This window comes from Alosa pseudoharengus, unplaced genomic scaffold, assembly GCF_046254945.1.
Source record: "Alosa pseudoharengus isolate Yale_2024_CS ecotype anadromous, Long Island Sound unplaced genomic scaffold, YU_APseudo_1.1 YU_APseudo_1.1_scf_11, whole genome shotgun sequence".
NCBI classification, from domain to species: Eukaryota; Metazoa; Chordata; class Actinopteri; order Clupeiformes; family Clupeidae; genus Alosa; species Alosa pseudoharengus.
Window position 1 is genome coordinate 17659214 of NW_027468576.1, and position 19748 is coordinate 17678961.

Here is a 19748-nt window from a genome sequence, read left to right on the forward strand (position 1 = left end):
CGGAGAGATTATTGCAATCTTTGGAAACAAACACGACTTGTGGAATGTTAAAACATGCTATTGCCTTTAGTCAAAGTCTAGTTCACAATTATGACATAAATTGTGTCATTGATGTTGATGTTTCTGGACGTATAGAAACTTCTATTGAATTTATTATCAATAAACAGTTTAGTACGCTCAGATGAGGTAAAAGAAAGGAGATATCAAACATTATCACATCAGTCCTCCTGGAAATGTTAGACAGAACCAGTGCAAAACAAACAGCAGCCTATTATATTCCTCTCACGCATATTCTTTCACAATGTTTCATCACCTTGATTTAAAATATCATTGTGAAAAAAGCATCAAGTGTGCAGCATATATGCAGCAAGCCAGCAGCGTCGTGGCAGGTGCAAGCAGTGGACTGACACGCACGCCTAATTCTGGATTTAATAGAGTTTTCATGACACGCATCCATTAATAATTCCGTTGTACAACTTGTTTTGTTGGGGAAAAGGGCAACTAGAGCTCTATCTCGAGTAAATGAGCAAGTTTTGATTGGTAGCTCTCGGGGGCATCACGTGGCTCGGGTCACCGCCAGTACTAAAGCCCCCGTAGTCTGGTGCGCACGTGGGTGACGTTTTGGGCTGGGCCTCTCCTGGGTCTCTTTTGTTGGACCATCAAACTTAAGCACCTTGCAATCTCCCAAGGGCTCCAGAGTTGATCAAGGCTTAAGACCAAGCACAGCGCATCCCGGACATAACCCAGACAGACAGCTTCCAACCGCAACCGGCAACTAACAGCCATGTCGCGATCCTTCTATGTGGACTCTTTGATCATAAAGGACACTGTGCGACCCGCACCTTTGAGCGAACATGTAGGACAGGACTTCCTCATTCCCATCAGTGTCCACTCTCCGGGTATGATGGGCGTAACGGCACCAATGTGCCCGTCTCGGAAGAGCGGCACATTTTGCGTCTGTCCACTGTGCGTCACCTCGCACATCCACTCATCCCGGGGAGGCATCCCACTGCTGAAGGGCCAGTTCTCCGGAGGGGAAGCTCAGTACTGCCAGAGGGTCGCACACCATCAGAGTCCGGCACTGGCCCACCCAGGACACGCACCTGTCTGCACGCCCACCACGTACAGCGTCACCGACCCCCGGAGGTACCACTGCCTCTCACTAGGTAAGCACATCTCTACCTGTTCTGGTTTCCAGGAGAAAATAATGTTTTGCCTGCTTGTTAATCACGTTTAACAACAAGAAACACAGTAGACATTACATGCTATAGACTTGATGTTTTGCGAGAAAAATATAATCAGTTGATGTTTCGGATCCCTTGGATGATGGTTTAATATCCGTGCGTAAAATGCGGATCTTCACATTCCAAGAGATTTTAGAAAATAATCCTCAAAACCACTTAGCTAATCCTATGTGTATTTAAACATTGTGACATTTGTCCTTCACAGGCGCGACTGAAAATACACATATCCAGAATGGCAAGAGGATGCGCACTGCATTCACCAGCACACAACTTCTGGAACTAGAGAGAGAGTTCTCCTCCAACATGTACCTTTCACGGTTGCGGCGGATCGAAATCGCGACATACTTGAACCTTTCCGAGAAACAGGTGAAGATCTGGTTTCAGAACCGCCGTGTAAAGCACAAAAAAGAGGGCAAAGGCACGCAGAGGAGCTTGCACGCCGGATGTAAGTGCACGGGCGGCCACGCGCACTACCCGAGGTCAGAGGACGAGGAGTCGTTATCGCCAGCGTCAGCAACAGAAGAGAAGGAGATCTCACCCATCTGAGGGTGAAGGAAGGACACGACAGACGCTGTCATTAGCACTTACTGTGGGTCCGCCAGATCCTCTATATGAACGGACACTATTTTTGCCTCAAACGTTTTTGCAGAACGTTATTGATTGGGTCGTTTGTACTTGCAGTCGAGTGACATACTTTGTTACATTCCCTAAGGTTGTCATTGTTTTAGGCCCATCAGAAAAACTGTGAATACGTGTTTATTTGAAATATATTATTGTGATGAAGCAAGTTGGACCAATAATACTCAAATATTGTTTACACCCCATGTAGAGATAACCCAATGTGTATCCTACTTGATGTTCCAACAGAAGATAAACAGTACACCATTCTGTAAATGCATAGAACAGTGATCCACACTGGGCTGTAGATATCTGAACTACTGTGAGTATTTCGGTTGAAGTTTAATGTGTTATGTAAAATGTGTATATTTGTATTTATTTAAATAAAATGCGTCAAAACTGTCAAACCTGCTTCCACGTTACGCTTTCACGGGGTGGTCCTCATGGTCCCGCAGAAATTCAGTTTTCCGCCATTTAAAACTCTTTAGATAAAGTTTTGAAGATCGAGCAAAATCTCATATTTAGAATGCTACTTATATTTTAGTTTTATTTACAGAATTAAATTTCTTGCTTTATTTTACCGAGCTCATTTTAATACAAGTAGCTTATATTTTAAACTCAGGCTAGTTGAACAGAATTTAAGATTTGCAATTCCAGAGTTTTCCATCCCATAAATTGTATTAATTTGGGGAATTTAATTTTCTCCGTGACTTTAACATGATTATTTTACCTAACTAGGGTAACAGATAATTACATGAGTAAGAGCGAGGAGATAAATTACTTCTTGACTATTTACATCTGTTTTCAAGTGGAGATTGGCAGTACCCATGGCACCGAGCAGTGAGAGCGCAGAACTGGTCTGCACCATCATTGTATCCACTTGTGTGGAGGTGACAGCTTGATAAAGGATTCAGTAGCCAGGGGAGGACGTAGCCTCGTTAATAAACTCTGCTACTAGTTTAAAACGTTAACACTTGCTTTCTCTCTCTCTCCCTCTCTCTCTCTCTCCCTCTCCCTGTTTCTCTCTAGCAAGATCTTGCTTGTATTGCGCGTTGTTCTCCATTCAAGATGAAAAGGGATTACTAAATCAACAACTTCATACACTAAAGCTGCTTTACAAGCTGCTTTTGCACAGTTTTCTATTTGTAATTGCCTAGTCTACCTGTAGTAGATTGGAGACCATACATAATCCCACTTCACATTTCAGATCTTTATGAGAGTTTCTTTGAGCGCATTAACATCCCGTAATATATATTAGTGTTTAAGTAAAACTACGTTGTGGTTTATTACTTAAATTACTATTTGGTTGTGATGTACCACTTCTGAGTTAATGGGGGCTAAGTAAAGCTGTGTAAAAATACAATACACCCTCAAATAACTATTATTCATGTGTGTATGTGTGCTCATATACATATTGCCTATTGAATATTAGACTTTATCTGCTGTTATTGGTTTAACTCCTTCTGAATTATCTTATTGCTGTTTTATGACATTGTTTTTAAGGAGCTGTGGTGAGAGCCTGGTAATAAATCATTTTGTGATTACGCAAAGGTAGCCGAGTTTGGAATTTAGAAGTAGTTTATGAGGTGTTATAGAAATGTTATAATCCCGCATTTAATCTCACGAAAAAAGCTCCCAAAAGCTTCAGTCTATGCAGGCCTCTAAAACAGTATTTTATGAAGAGATCTTTGTGCTCTATGTTACGTTAACCCAAAAGGAGTTTAATTGCAGTTTCTGTCCCACAAGGACTGATTATGTTGCAATTCCTTCAAAACCACAGAAAAAGGCTATATAGAGTTGGGCAAAGGCTGTGACAGGTTAGATTGTCCTGCCTGAGACACGCATTTAGCTGGCGGACCCCCGACGGCTGCAGCCTTCCAGGCCTTTCAGCAAACCGCTCCAGGGTTCCTCGGTGCGTCACAGACCAATTTAGTCACTGTTTCATTAAGCCCTATTTGAACCTTTCAACTTCTGCTAAATTGAAGGGGCAAGCTGAAAATGAAGGGATTACATAGGAGGGGCGATAGGAAATTAGCAAACGGTTAATTTAACTCGTTTTCCATCCGAGTTTGGGATACATTCCTAATTGAGAAGGGAAGCAGGTGAAGTTTTGGTCCCACGCAGGCCCATTCAGCGTCACAATAAACGAAGCCTATTCACTTTCCGCTGGCGATCATATATTATCGAGGGAAAGCCACCTAATGAATATATATTGAATTTCTTATTAATCGAATTAGAACCCACCCCTCGCAGGTGTGAGAGTGAATGGCCGTCGCTGACAATGGAGTTTACAGCATTTTTGGGAATGCCTTTTTAAATCAACATGCTGGCCTGACCTCAAACTGTCACCTCTATAGGGACTGTTTGGGTGATCTTGCTTAGTTAGACAGCAGACTCATGTGAACGCCAACCAACGGCCAAAAACGTAATTAATTAACTAACATTTATTTTGAAATAACGTGACAGCTAGGCCTATGTTGGAAGGCTATTTGAAGTTCAGTCTTTCTCTTTATCGAAGAAGGGGGATATTGAAACAACAGTATATGCACAAAAATGGGTTAGTGTGTATGACATGTGCACTTTAGGTATTGGTATTATTAATTAAAAGGGGAATAGTCGAACAACATCATATGCACAAAACATCTGTTTACACTATTGTCTATATGATGTGGAATATCCAATGTTTTGAAAATGACGAGTACCTTCACTTGGCCTATTAAGCTTCATGTGTCCATTAATGCCCCAACTCAGCCACTCACCAGCCCACCAAAACACACACACACACACACACACACACACACACACACACACACACACACACACACACACACACACACACACACACACACACACACACAGACACCAGCACCTCTTAAACCCCTTTTCATGTAATTTACGATTTTAAACACCCTCTCAACTCGTCGTTAAATGTGACCATGCATGGCTTTTCCAGCACTTTTTGTGCAAGGAAAATGTGGGATAACTAGACATGGCCCTCTCGAACAACGTTTGAAGAGTAACCGACTCTAACGACTAGATATTGAACAGGTACAATCTAGACCGAATCACTTCTCCAAAGACAGCGCCCCATTCAAATCAAACAATTACGCGCAAGAAAGGACAATTAATAAGAGTTCCTTTCAAACCCGTGCAGCTGCCGAGTCGCTGAGAGGAGAGGGAGGAAACTTCGGGATGAATGCCCCCTGGAACCCGTTTTGTCTTTGGTGCTGGAGACCTCCACTTATTTAGTGCGTGAATCTGCAAGTACAATGTTGAACTGGGCGCTTAATGTGACACCCCTCTCATCCGGACCGGAGAGCTTTTTAGAGCTGATGAATCCTTTCGGAATGCATGGCAAAGCCAGTGAGCCAAACTGAACTAAGCTCAACCAGAGTTGGCCAAACTGAAATTCAGGACACGTGTCCCATCAAAGCTGTCTTTGGTGACTTAATTTAGTGGGAACTCGGTCACCAAACAATATGTCCAGCGCGCTTTTGTCACGCTCTTCAGAATGGGCCCATTCTAAAACTTGTCAGCCACTTTATAAAGGCATCCTTTTGTTGCGCACAGAGCGTGCCTCCTATATCATCAAGCAGGTTTTCATGATGCAACTAAATTAATATGTATAGCTTTTCTAAAAAGCAGAACCTGAATAGAACAATATACTGTCAAATAATGCTGCACTTAATTATAAGGATTATTTTATAATTCTATTGTCATGAATATCTATATTAGACACAATCATTTTGGCAATTAAACACGGAGGTTCTTTTATTAACGCAATTTGATATAACTCCTGTCATTATGTTAGAAATAAGTGTGTAGGGGGGGGACCTCGTAAAACTACTGCCTGAAGAAGGCAATGAGTAGCCTTGTGGGTTATATTATGAATAAACTAGATATGAAAAACCAACATAGAAAGAAAGAAAGAATTAAAAAGAAAGAAAGAAAGAAAGAAAGAAAGTCAAATTGTTCAGTTAGGTTACCATCTTTTAACAACCGATCAATACTTGAAGGGCACTGATAGGATCTCATTACCTGCCGGTTTGCATGACCTAATGCAAAGGCCTTGTAGGCCTATATACACCGGTAATTAATCATACGCCGCTTTAGTTGACAGCTTTGATAACAACAAGCGACTGAAGTACACTTAACACTCCCAAAGAAAAAGTGTCGGAAAGACATGTACAAAAACGAGAAAGACGTGCACTTCGCGCATACTCCGCTCATATTAAGCCAATAGCAAACGATGACTTATTGAAATTGGACATGACGACTGTAGTCCTTACCAAATATGAAATATGTTTGACATGCAAAGATCATAAATAATTAGCCTATTGTGTGCTGTGCCGACCACGTGACTGCCTTCAGGTGAACCACAGGCGGGCAGGTGCTATCAAGTTTGTGCTAGGGTGTTGAGCACACAGTTCAGCCACTTGTATGGACGAAGTCAGGGGCTACATGAATTTACAGCATGGATACCCTGGATATTTATTATGGCGATAACTTTTCGTCACAGACACCGGAGGAGTACCCACATAATCCACCTGCTTGTCGCTTTTCCCGTAGCAGTGAGCAGGTGCCTTTGCCCTTGCCCACATATGCCCCGTTCGAGGACAGAGGGAAAGGAGACTTGGTACCCTACGACCTGCCACCTTGCCAGCACGGCATTTCCGAGCAAACACACGGGTACCTGGCAGAGAAGGAGCGAGTTGAGGATGACTACCAGCAGATCCCCCGGCGAGATCAACCTACTGAACCCGGTGGACAGTTCGCTTACCCATGGATGAGGAGCTCCAGATCCCATCCACATCATTCACCTTTACAGGGTGAGTTGGCAGTCTGATATTGATTATTCAGTTTGGTGCAATTTTAAATATATCTGCTTCGAGAGAATGTATAGGAGATACTCTACAGACCTACAAAGGCCTTGGGCCAAATTTGTGAATGCGAATTAAATGAACAGTGATTTTGGGGAGAAACATAACGTATAATTCCCAGTGTTTTTTTTAATATTATTATTAATATTTCATCAAAAACGTCTAGATCTATAAGTGTTAAGATTGTGGCTAAGAAGGGGTGTTTTCCAGGAGGTTACTCCGATGACCCCGACGAACACAAGCGAAGCAGAACAGCCTACAGTCGTGCTCAGCTTTTGGAACTGGAGAAGGAGTTCCTTTTCAATAAATACATCTCGCGACCCCGCAGGTACGAACTGGCTACCACACTAAACCTCACTGAGCGGCACATCAAAATTTGGTTCCAGAACCGTCGGATGAAATGGAAAAAAGAGGAGACAAAGAAACGAGACCCGGAAACCAGGGCCCCGGACCAGAAGCAAGAACAAACTGCATCTACTAGTTAAGTTTTGTGCCACGTTTGGACATTTTTTTCTTACAAACACTGGAGTATTGGACAATGACGGCGCATTTTATATAATTTGAATTACACTATATTACAGGCCTAGGATGGATAGAATGATATGTTTACAAGGTTACATATTGTGGCTGTATTGATACGAGGACAAGGTACTGTTTCATTGAATTGGCGTGGGTGAGATACAAAAGCACTCTCAAACGCGTGTTCGTGAATGATGTAGGCCTAAGTGCCCTTATCAAATTAAAAATATTAAACATTTTTGAAATGGTTATTTAGCCTACAGAAACATTTTCCTCATGGCTTGCAGGGCCCATTCAATCTATACTAGTCTTAGAACTTTGGTTGACTATTAGGCCAGAGTGTAGGTTTATTTTCGTGTTATTCTTAATAATAGTTGCCAACCATTTTGATATCCAATACCTGTGGTAGGCCTATCTGCATTATTGGCCTTCACGTTACTGGTTTCAACTGGTTGAAAATTGTAAAATGAAAGCAACCATAGGCTAGGCTACTATTAGGTTTCCACCAACATATATATATATATATATATATATATATATATATAAGGTATGCTACAGAAGGGCAGCCTTAGCCTATTCGTTACACAGTATGTGTTGAAAACAACACAACTTGCGTTGTTTGTAACACATCTCTGTTTCCAACACATCCGTTTTAAGAGTGTAGACCATGCTAGAGCTGCATCGCTGATCCAGTACCTAATGGAGAAAGCTCACACATGAGGGATAACAATTTGAACTGGAGCTAACTCCCCTGAAGGACAGTCAAAAAGGCATAATGTTGAAAAAGTCCACGTGTTCATTCCTTCGCACGCATAGGCTACCACACAATGATTTGAGGTATGACGAGGTCCACTGTAAAACTGTTTATTCAGTGGGTGTAGGTGAGGCGCTTGGACAACAGAGAAACAACCGAGATTCATTTCTATTCATTTAACAAAGAATTTCGCTTTCGGTAGCCTAGGCCATAGGCCTAGGGATCAGTTTGCAAAGATATTGTGAGATAGCCTAAGTGTTGGAAACAAAACATTAAAGATACCAGCCATAACCCATTGGGGCATAGGCCTACCTGCCTACCACGCTTTGAATATGAAAACGGAGAGAAAACACATGGCAGGTATCCAACAACGGTCTGACTTTTGCCCCCTACTAGGATTTGTGCAAACAATGAAACCACCCTCCTCACCTACAGTAAGTTGTGCAAATCCTTGTCGCATGGCAACACATACACAGGAAATCAACACTGCCATACAGAGGTGTTCTTTTGGTTTGACATGGCTAAATTCAACAAAAAGCCCACGAGGTAGCATACGTTGTATGATATCAAAACGGGCACTAGGCCTACATGGTAAATCTGGAACGTTCCCAGGTTTTGGAAGCATAGGGTCGCCAGAGGCTCAAGACAAGCGGCTGCAAGTCATATCGAACCACTCTGGCACAAACGCATGCTCAACTCACCTGCACTTGGCTATAATTAGGTCAAGATCTAACTTGTCAGATAAGGGTATAAAATAGCATGACGACATAGGTGGGACGCTGGTGCTAGGCTACGATTTTATAGTGAAGCCCAGAAGCAGCAACCCACCACGCAAGCATGTCAGATGAGGTTGGTGCTTTGCCAGTTTGTCAGGGGAGATGAAGTCGTCATTTCAGAACGCTGGACAGCACTCAAGAGAGGGCGGGGGCCGCGCCATGACCTGACCACTGGGTTACATCGCCATGTCATTTCAGCCCTAACAGGTTCGACAGTGCTGGAACAACATTTAATACCAACTACTTCCAAAGCAGAAAGAAGAGAACGGTTCATAGCTCTCCGTCTAATAAGCCTGTTTCATTTACCCGTCAAAGGGGTGTTTTGTTGCCTACCCTGTGCATGAGCTATAAGTAACAACACACGTTTAGAGATATGGAGAGTGGAGCAAGTTGGTCAAAGGTTGTCATGTCTGACACTTTTACAAAACGTAGTAATGTTTATTTTGTATGTGATATCACATGTAAGCAATCGCGTTCTTCCACAAAATGCCATGGAATAACATGGCATTGCATAACATGATTAACTTCAAGGTGTAAAGCATGAGGTGAGGTTGGTATGAATGTGAAAAAGGTTTTGGTTATACAGAAAATATTCAGTAAGTTATGGAGTTGCATTAAACCATGGGCTAATACTGTGTGTTGCACAGCAAATACATGGTGGGAGATCCCGCAGGGTAATTTTGTTTCAAATTTGTATAATACAGACTGTTCATTTGTTTCCCCACTAAAAACACAAAAGTCCAATAAATGTTCAATGTTCTACTTCTACTGCAAGTGTTTATGTTTATTTTACTGCACGTAAAGGACCTAAAGGAAAGAAAGAAAGAAACTAAGTCACAAACAAACAAAGACAGAAGGAGAGAAAGCTGTGCATTCTCACTATCTACATGTAATGCATTTGCATGTATGCCACGTTTCAACACCCTAACTCACAAGGGCATACGCCACCATGTGGAAGTATATTTTCCTGCAACACACTTTGGCACGTTGGCTGACCTAACCCGTGTCCTGTGATTCTGAAGGTTTTTTTAATTATTTTTTTTAACCCAGATGTTTATGGATTCAGTATATTGGTCTATTAGATAAGTACAGGTAAACTGTGACACGCTGATATGATTTATTTTCTTTCTTTCTTTCCTTCTCTCTCTCTCTCCTTCTCTCTCTCTGTGTGTGTGTGTGTGTGTGTGTTGTGCACTAGAAGAAGGTGGGAGATTCAAACAGCCTCCCAACAGCTGACTCACTGACGCATTTGTATCATAGCGGACATTCCACTAATTCTAGAGCTGAGAGTAAACATCAATACAGTTTTTCCATGTAAAAACGACCTTTTCATGCTTACAGTTAGTAGACATGGTAATCACTTTAAACGTGAAATATTGGGTTTAGCCTAATTAAAAAACACACATATTACTTAGTCTTTCTACCTTAAATAGTTATATTCTCTAATCACTGTTAAAGTCAAGAGCAGAAGGGAGTAAATGTTTAATATGTCGGCAACTTACAAGACTAGCTCGAGGGTGAACATTCCACTTTTCCCTCAAAACAGAAGAAAACGAGAACTGAATTAAACGGCATTTGCCATGCAGGCTAACCTATGATGACGAGTAAACGCATAATGTAGCCTATCTAATAGGTTCGTTAAAAAAAGGTTGACTAGGTTACGTTTGGGTATAAAGATTAGAGCCTTTTGTTGGGAAAACAAGGGACACTGTTCTTTTTGTGCGCTTCGGCGAGAAGAACATGTGGAAGCAATCGGGCCAAGCGGCTGGAGATATGTGACTCTACGAGAGCGCTGCGGGGCGAGCAGGTCGGGGAGGGTGGGATGGGGGTTGGGCGGTCCGCGGGTGGTGGTGAACAGTTGGGGGTGTTCTGCCCCAGGGACTCCTATCCTTGCACATAGCCCGTACAACAAGGACTTAACAGTGTCGCCAAGCCGGGAGACTCTATGAACACTGCAACACACCCCCGATTTACTTTTCCAAAAGTGCTTTAACTTTAACTTCCTTTAATATAGAAAAGGAAAGAGATACAACAAATATTGTTCCAAAAAATCGTAAATCGTAGAACTAAATTCCCATTATCGATATACTTTCCAAAACAACTCGTACGAAAATAAATGACAGAGCATTGTCTGTTACCAAACTGCAGAAGTTGGAGAAAAGTTGAAACATGAAAGTCCTGCTGTTTATGGTGTTAGAGCGCCCCCTGTGTATCTCCCATGCTGACATGGCGTAGGCAGTTGGAGGAGTTGAACATACTCTCACCATTCTACATCACTACTAGCCTACTTCAGTTTGCATTAATTATTCAGTCAGATAAATGATTCAACATTTTGATTTCTAATACTTTAGTGATATAATCCATATTTAAATTATGTAAAATGGAGCAGACTACATTTACACGGTGAATGTCCTTGCTTCTCAGAATCATACCTGACTTTGGGTGCATAGGCTACTGATACGTGCCTTTTCGAGAGCGTTTTTCAATAGGTCACTTGACTTCATTGTCTTTCAAAAAGCCTCCCTTATTTTAACGGGGCCCCTTCTGCCTCACACTTACGGGGAATATGTTTTTTTCTTCCTTCCCCCGTATTACCATGCACCTCCTTCCTAACTGCAGAGTACAGAGAAATCTGACGCTCGCTTCGCAACTCAGCGTAAGGACTGGGGCTTTTATTTTGAAAGGAACCCCAGAACTGGAGAGGGAGGAGGGGGTCATTTCCTGAAAGTTATTTACTTTGAGCCAGATGATTAGTTCTTTGGGAAGGATGGACTGTAACATTGAATCAATTACAGGTCGCTGTAGCTGAGGAGCATTTGTTCGAGCGGCCGCGGACCCAGACGGAGGGGCGCACATATGCTTGCTCTCAACTCGGCTAGAGGATTACCACTGCAACAAAAAGCCTGGACCCTTAACTGCGCCAATTGGAGTACTTTTGTATGGGCTATTGAATGCAATTAGGAGTTTTTTTTAATCAAAGGGCACAATCAAAAGGAGTTTTAAAAGGTATTGTATTAGTTAATTGGTACAACTAATTGGTTTCACCCTTAAAGTATAATTCGTTTTTAAGATAAATCTGTAGTTGAGCAAACCTTAGAATTAAACTAACTTTTGGCAGATTTATAAAATATTCTGAATGCATCCAGGTAAACACCGTTATAGAGGAAATTTGTGTTTTTCCGTTGATTTAGGCATTTTAGCAAGCTTTAGGGATAATTAATCATTTGCTGATTTATTTTTCTCCGGGGATTTACTTTGTCGTTTGGATTTATAATGCAACTCGTTTTCTACATGCACTTTTCACCGCGGGCAAACTTTGGATATCTGGAACATCCTCTCTAACGGAATACATCATTATCGTATGAAACAAATGGCTTCACTGTCGGACGCCGAACGAAGGGATGTATTTGTTGTGGCCGCCTGAGAAGCGCCTCAGTTCTGACTCCCAGCTGGTGGTGTCACCCTGCCAGTGGCACCTCCGCATTTTCTGGATGCTACGCTGGCATCTACAAGCAAACACACTTCAAATTGGATTTCAATTCGTTTGCGCTCATGTGTGTGGAATGTCGGCTATTTGGAGAGGAATAGCATCATGCAGAATTTGTTTTGGGGACGGATGGCAGTCTATTGGAGCAGCAAGGACGGGACTGGGGCTTTGCTGAGTGTTCAACTTTCCTTTCCACATTGGATGCATAATGTTGGTAGAGGGGACGCTTTCTTTCGGTTGCTCAACTTTCAAAGCACAAGTCAAACGCGTCGCTGCTTGCCCCTGTAGGATAAGAGCACACTCAGCGCGCAATATCATTGAATAAGCAAATCTCTTCAGGCAGTTAGATTAGAGGCAGTCGGATTAAGTTACTCCAATTTGATAAAAAGAAGACGACCCATGACAACAAACTTACCCAAGAACTCAATATGACCCCAGTAAAATAGCTCTGTTAACGACTTTAAAACGTTGACCGTATTTAATCGGACACAGAGTGGTATTGCCTATTACCAATTCAGTTGTCTACTGTTTTCTACAACATTTCTCTTCCTATATTCCCATGGAAATTGATTATGTAGGTGTGGGATTGAATTTGAACAGATTGGTTGAGTGTGAAGTACCGTAAAATGAAACAAACGCTTCTGTCAGCTGTTGCTCTGAAGTGCGAGCGCAGCAGATGAGCGCGCTTGGACGGGAAACATTCGTGTATCTGCGTGTGGGCGGTTGTGCAGAGGAGCGGGGGAGTCTTGATCGGGACTAGTCTCCGAAACTTGGCTCACCCCGACCGGGATACAAAACAATCCTGCCGTCGTTCCGCTCCACGGGACGAGTGTGACCACGCGCCACGGTGCACAAGCTTGTCAAAGCGGATTAGACCGTTTGTCAGTGTCGGGATGAATCCAGACAAGGATTCCCACGACAGTGTTTGCCGTTCAAACAACGCTGTGGAGAAGGGTCGCGTAATTACAGCCTCTCAACACCCCTGGATTTGCTATGGGTAATTACCCCGTCGGGATGCACCGGAGAGCACGTCCACTAAAGGCATCTGGTGACAGTCGACTGGCGTTTTGTCTCAGGTTTATAGCAGCAAAGTTGACTCATTTGCTTATATCAGTATACTGACCTCAACTTTTCATCTTTCCACAATAGTTATGTTTCAGATTTCAGCAAAGCAACATTTGAAAGAAAACCCCCAGATTACAACTATTATTTTATTTGCAATTTGATAGGCTTAACCTGAAAGTCTGATATGAATTGCTCACAGCAAGACCAGTCAGCCACAGTTCGATTAGAGCGCTCGGACTGATTGCCCCCTTGGTTTGAGTGGCGTCTCTCGTCCCGCTCAAGTGCTGATGGATTCCAGGGGTCCGCACATAGCACAGACTCTCGAGCCAGACAGACAGATAAAGGCATCGGCGCGCGGAATGTCTTTAGTCCAGCACCTAGCTGCGCGCCTGATTAGAAACACCGCCTCTTAAATGAGTTATTTGCCAAGGACGTATACTTCACTGAATCATTACATATCCTGTAATTTACAGGATAATTTATATAACTAAACAGCAATTAAAACTTCCCTGACACTTCTAACAGACTACAGCTGATCAAGTATGTGCTATGGTGGTTAAAATTGCTCTTGTAGCTGTTACATTCCTACCTATCTACTTTTGTACGGTGTCGAGCGATGAATAATAGCACAAACAGGTCTGAAATATCGTTAACTGGGTAAAATACAGAACGTAAAATGTTACATCAGCGGTCCATCCGAAAACAAATCTGTATTAAACCTTGTTTCAAGGATGAAACGTAGGCAAAGTAACTGACTCCATGAATAAAAATCCAGAAACACGCCATGTAGCCTATTATATATATATTCAAAACGTGTTTTATGCGAATCAAAAGTGTGCTTAACGGCGATTAAGTTGCAATCAAATTTTCTGGGGAACCTGAGTCCTCTCCAATCGGGTCGACTTCGCGAAAACGTGTAATCTGTCTCCACCCAGTGGTCGTTCAGGGTTGCGTTACAGGTTTCACAGCACACAAATGGAGTTGGCGCTGCGCAGTTTACTCAACGGAGGCCAACGTGTTTTTTTATGGACCTAACCTAGGCTACACTGGGACTTTACCCTTCCATACCTTGTTCTGCTGCTATTATTGGATGCTAACTTTACAAGACGAGAAATTCCATGCATTTACAGTAGGAATAAGGACTATTAAGGAGACAGGAAAGGAGTAGACTCACCAGGTCTCCAGTTCTACCGGACTTTTTCATAGTTCTTTATAAACTGCGGATTGTTCCTTTCTCTGACTGACCAAACGTTCTTTTACATGACATATTAAGGGGAAAGAACACCATGTGCATCTGTGGGTCCATAATACCCCCTCTCTTTCTCTTCTTGTCTTTTCAGCAGGCCACAGCAACGTGACCATGGGGGGTTTCGAGACCCATCTCACTCTTTTGGCTGTGTTAATCAGTGTATTACCAGGTAAAATAAGAGATTAAATACGATAAATCAGTTTAATAACTCAATGCATTTCTTGTTCCATTCTGATTAGATTGTATGCATTATGATCGGAGAGGCATACTGACTGACGCACCTCAATATGAAAGTGTCATTGCTTGTTTATGACAAGGAGAGTATAAGCTCATATAAGTGTTATCTTTTACACGATTATATACAATTTGACAATTTTCCTATTATACATACCATGAACATTGCCAATATGATGACCAATAACACACGATATGTATTAGTTCTAAGCACATTTTAGAGCGGAGCGCTCTTAATTCTTGATTCGAAGCCTTCATTTTATGAACACAATAGGCTACATTAGGCTACTTGAACAGAATATATTTATGAACATAATACATTACTACTTATGGAGAAGCGCATGTCTTATCTAACTAGCACTGAGAAAGATAACTGCAGTAGTCACAGGCCTCTTGAGAATGTTCTAAACGTGTGAGTTCACCTGTCTGTCACTTTCTCCAAACAGCCCGGAGTGATCCACCGGTCATAGTTTCAAACGAAGATGAGTTTGTTGTCGATCTGCACTCACGGTTCAACATCAGCTGTATCGGGAAGAAGGAGGTAGTATGGGCCGACCCCCTGCCCGAAAACGTTTTCTATTATCCTGGGTTCTTCACTGCAACACTTCTGATTGGTGGCGCTGAAGCCTCCCATACTGGATACTACACATGTGTTTACGCATCCAAAAATGGCGAATCTGGAAGGCACGAGGACCCAGAGGAGAACGAATCTGAAATATACATATTTGTGCCAGGTATCAAGTACAATTCATTCAAGTAGCTCACTCCAACGATTATGATATTATATATGATGTTATTAACGATCATGTTCTTATAACCTGTAATGAGATTTGTTGCAATCAGAGCTACAGTTACTTTTGAAAATGTGTTTGTGAACACTTTTCATTGATAGGGCTACATATTGGCATTGGTATTACTAGCAAATGTTCATCGGCCTACTTCTGCTTTAGATCCCGATGTTCCCTTCGCACCTGAGGAGAACACTGAAGTGGAGACTGACCCAATTAGCAATATCATTCCTTGTCGCGTCACCGACCCCCAGTCCCATGTCATTCTCAAAAGCTTGTCAAGTAATATCGAACTGCAGGGCTTCTATGACAACAAGAATGGCTTTCTTGGCAACTTTTCTGCTGGAAATTACGTATGTGAGACCGTTGTCAACGATGAGACGAAGAGAAGTGCAATCTACACTGTGATTGAAAGGAAACGTAAGTTAAACACGTTTTACCTATTTAATATTCATAATATCAGTGCAGTAGCCTATAATGGCCTACCTGTTCTTCTTGACTGATTGTGTGCTCGTCTGTAAACGACAAAGGAACTGACAAGGAAGTGTAAGCTATAGACTATGATTCACACAATTAATAATCTGATAGGATGGGGAAATCACATCTTCAGACACATTGTTGAAAACTGTGTGAAAAAAAACGTCTGTTCACCAGCCGTTTTTAACAATTCATAACAACAGCAAGCCAAAGTGACATCATGTACTATCATAAGCACTTAGGGAGATGAAGTCATGCATTAGCTTGAGAGAGCGCTGACATCATGCACCCACACATACACATAGGGGGAACGTGCTTATGGTCCTGTGTGTGTGTGTGTGTGTATAGGACTTCCTGCAGAGTCTGTGGTGAAGCAGGACTTCCAGGTGACACTGAAAGCCAGCGAGGAGGGGGTGATGGCAGGGGACGCCTTCAACCTCACTTGCATCGCTCCGCGGGGGTCTGAGTACCTGCAGCATTGGATCCATCCCCTAAAACAGGCAAGACACCCCCCCCCCCCCCCACACACACACACACACACACACACACACACACACACACTCCCTTCATACCCCGAATGCCCCCTTCCTTCCTCTCTTTGTCTTCACTTTCTTCCCCTACCTCTTTCTGATTTATCTCTTTTCCGTCTGTTATACCTTCGAGGAGCGTTTTCTTGAGACAGAGAGACATCACGGAACTTATTCAAATAAATCTCCAAAGCTGAACTACTGCAACATTTTCCCCCTTTAAATCACACAAAGTCAAAAAGTCCAGTAAAGTTCCACAAGTCCCATGTGTGCTTCCAAACGTGCTTCCCAGCTAGAGAGTGTGTTAGGGCAGTATGTCTCTCGACCTCTCTGAGAAAGAAGCCGCGGGAGTGGATGAGAAACATTCACATCTCTTAGACGGCCAGGAGAAAAATGTGTAAAATAGAGGGGAGAAGTTCAAAAGAGAAGAACGGAGAGTAAATCACCTATAAACTTTGACCTTTCTCTCCCCCATGACCTTCAAGACATATGTGTCTCCACCGCAGTCAGTCCTCAGTGAACTTAGAGAAATCTGTTTGTCTGTGTGTGTGTGTGTGTGTGTTTTGATGGGGGGGGTGAACAGAGATATACATATGCCAGTAGGGGATACAGATGCAGATGTATCCAGATGGACACCCACCCACATAGGCTGTAGAAAGCATAAACAAACATACACACACACACACACACACACACACACACACACACACACACACAAATATATACTATTCCATAAACACACACAGGTGGGCCTTCACATAAACACAGACTCAGGCAAGCTTTCTCAGACATAAACAAACCAGAACATGTCCCAGAAGATGCCTTTTGATCTGAATCACAAATACACACAAACTCATGCACGCACACACAAACAAGAAGACATTGCAGGAGATATTTCACTCATGAAAATGAATGTGCATACCAGCCAGGAATGCAACACAAGACATACCTGAGCATGCAGTTTCACATGTTGTTGCACTTACCAAACACACACACACACACACACACACACACACACACACAGACACACACACACACACACACACACACACAGACATGTGTGTAAATGAGCAGAGGCAAAAAGAAGCATTTTTTCCACTACTGTCCTGGCCCATCTGTCTGGTTTTGTGTGATGGGGCACCTCTCTCCTTTAAGCCGTTTAGCAGAGGTGCGAGCAAGTGAGGGCCGCTGGCCCACTTACAAGGCCCCCCCCCATCTCCCTCATCCTCTCTCTCTCTCTCTCTCTCTCTCTCTCTCTCTCTCGCTCTCCTTGGGCCGAGGTTCTCCAGTAGTGCTGATTACAGGCCTTTAAAGGAGCTCCCGTTTGGCTGATTTATCTGCCCGGGGCTCCGCTGGGCTTCAGCCCTCGCCTCTGACAGATGGGAGCTCACCGCTCACTGCCTCCGCCTGACACTCAGAATTAAACTGTAGACGGCTGAAGGTGGAGGAGAGGGGAAATCAGATAGTCTCAGCCAAAAAAATGTACGACGTGGACTGGAGGGGGGTTGGGGGAGAGAGAGGTAGGATGGGGGGGGGGGGGATAAGAGCTTTAAAGATCAGAGAGGATGCCCATATCAATCCTGTTGCTGCCTCAGAATGCTGTTAACATTCTCTATGTGTGTGTGTGTGTGTTTATCTTTGCCTCCAGAGAACTGTCAGCAATGTATACATGCTTTAAATGTCGGTTGTTTGAACTGATATTGATCTTCCCCTGGCAGGCTGCGGATGCTATTCCGATGAAGGAGACTCTTCCTGATAAGGTGCTGTACATCCTCAGTATCCCCTCGGCCTCTGCCCACGACGGCGGCACCTATGAGTGCTACGTCACCGACCGGCTCAAGGGACAGACCCGGAGCAGCACAGTGGCCGTCTCCGTCTATGGTAATCCACCTCTCCCTCTGTCTCCCTCTGACTCGAACTCACCTACTGGAGATGTCAATGTTTTAACATATTTACTCTCATAATATCAATGGAATACAAAGCTTCTTGACTTATCTGTTCTCCTTGTTAATTTGTTTACTTGCCTATAAACAATAAAAAACTTGACAAGGAAGTGTAGCCCATGGACTAAATTTCATGCAATTAGTAATCTGGTTGTTTGGAGGAATTTAGTTAGATTATTTTGGTCAGTGATTTGATATTACAGTAACTGGACTTGGGTATTGGGGTATTGTGGTTATCGGCTGAGGGAAGAGGCTCCCCTGGCTCAGCCCCCCCCCCCCCCCCTCGTACCCTCCACCTCAGCCCCGCTGTCTTGAGTAAAGGGACACCTCTGCTTTCACCATCTGGGCTGTGGGGAGGAGATGGCTTGGCCAGATGTGCGGCACACTTTCATCAATTTATATCTTATCCACTCTCCCTGTCTCTCTCTCTCTCTCTCTCTCTCTCTCTCTCTCTCTCTGCAGAGGAAAAGCCTTTTGTGTCGCTGGACCACAGTGGCATTGGTGGCGTGGAGGTTATCACCCTGCTGGAGGACACTGAGTTCACCATCTTTATCGATGCCTACCCAGAGCCCAAGATACTGTGGAAGAAAGATGGCATCCCTCTGGAAAAGAGCACTTTTCTCTACGCTGTCAACAGCCACGTCCTCGGAAACCGGTAAGGACGACTCCACAAAGCAGATTACATGTTTGTTTTTTGTGCGTGACTACATGTGTATGTGTTTGTTATTCAGATAACACACAGGTTCTGCTGGCATATAACACAAATGATAGAAATACTTTGATACTGAAGACCAGTTCACATCATACTGGTCCATCCCTTGCATCCCCTGTTTACTACAATAGATTGTTAATGGCTGCCTTTTAAGGTGTAACAAGTTGTGGTGTTTGACTTGACCTTGTGCATCTGCAGGTATCAGAGCGTTTTAAATCTCAAACACCCAACCGAGAAGGACAGTGGGAAGTACACCTTCAACGCCACCAGTGGCCCACACTACGCACACTTCTCTTTTGAACTCCGAGTCAAAGGTGAGTGTGTGAGAGCCTCCTGTTAGTGCATGATTTGCCAGCTGGGTCCTCTCCACAGCTTGTGGAGCCACCTGGCGTGTTTGAAGTATGTCAAGTATCTAACTCTGTGTGTGTGTGTGTGTGTGTGTGTGTGTGTGTGTGTGTGTGTGTGTGTGTGTTTA

At 43.2% G+C, this 19748-nt stretch overlaps 3 protein-coding genes across 4 annotated transcripts in view; all 3 read left to right on the forward strand.

The window, feature by feature from the left end:
* Window positions 1-784: 784 nt before the first annotated feature.
* Window positions 785-1790, forward strand: gsx2 (GS homeobox 2). The gene is made up of 2 exons (XM_076276766.1): window positions 785-1166; window positions 1450-1790. Exons 1-2 carry the CDS (start codon window positions 785-787, stop codon window positions 1788-1790), a joined length of 723 nt encoding a protein of 240 aa, XP_076132881.1.
* A 4546-nt stretch (window positions 1791-6336) lies between these two features.
* Window positions 6337-7227, forward strand: LOC143117520 (pancreas/duodenum homeobox protein 1-like). The gene is made up of 2 exons (XM_076279265.1): window positions 6337-6691; window positions 6953-7227. Exons 1-2 carry the CDS (start codon window positions 6337-6339, stop codon window positions 7225-7227), a joined length of 630 nt encoding a protein of 209 aa, XP_076135380.1.
* A 4374-nt stretch (window positions 7228-11601) lies between these two features.
* Window positions 11602-19748, forward strand: part of pdgfra (platelet-derived growth factor receptor, alpha polypeptide) — a 27341-nt gene continuing 19194 nt past the window's right edge. Inside the window, exons 1-8 of one of the 2 annotated variants that reach the window (XM_076278196.1) lie at window positions 11602-11797; window positions 14684-14761; window positions 15273-15560; window positions 15777-16034; window positions 16440-16591; window positions 18337-18499; window positions 19024-19216; window positions 19472-19587. In XM_076278196.1, coding sequence (XP_076134311.1) covers window positions 11743-11797; window positions 14684-14761; window positions 15273-15560; window positions 15777-16034; window positions 16440-16591; window positions 18337-18499; window positions 19024-19216; window positions 19472-19587 — 1303 coding nt within the window. In that variant the 5' untranslated portion in view covers window positions 11602-11742. The remainder of the gene's footprint in view (window positions 11798-14683; window positions 14762-15272; window positions 15561-15776; window positions 16035-16439; window positions 16592-18336; window positions 18500-19023; window positions 19217-19471; window positions 19588-19748) is intronic. The other variant, XM_076278197.1, reaches the window with a different exon arrangement.

Excerpts from the sequence above, each read along its gene's own strand:
- gsx2 (XM_076276766.1), top strand. The coding sequence starts at position 785 with ATGTCGCGATCCTTCTATGTGGACTCTTTGATCATAAAGGACACTGTG. Across the intron at positions 1,167-1,449 it reads GTACCACTGCCTCTCACTAG|GCGCGACTGAAAATACACAT; the intron begins GTAAGCACATCT and ends TGTCCTTCACAG.
- LOC143117520 (XM_076279265.1), top strand. The coding sequence starts at position 6,337 with ATGGATACCCTGGATATTTATTATGGCGATAACTTTTCGTCACAGACA. Across the intron at positions 6,692-6,952 it reads ACATCATTCACCTTTACAGG|GAGGTTACTCCGATGACCCC; the intron begins GTGAGTTGGCAG and ends GGTGTTTTCCAG.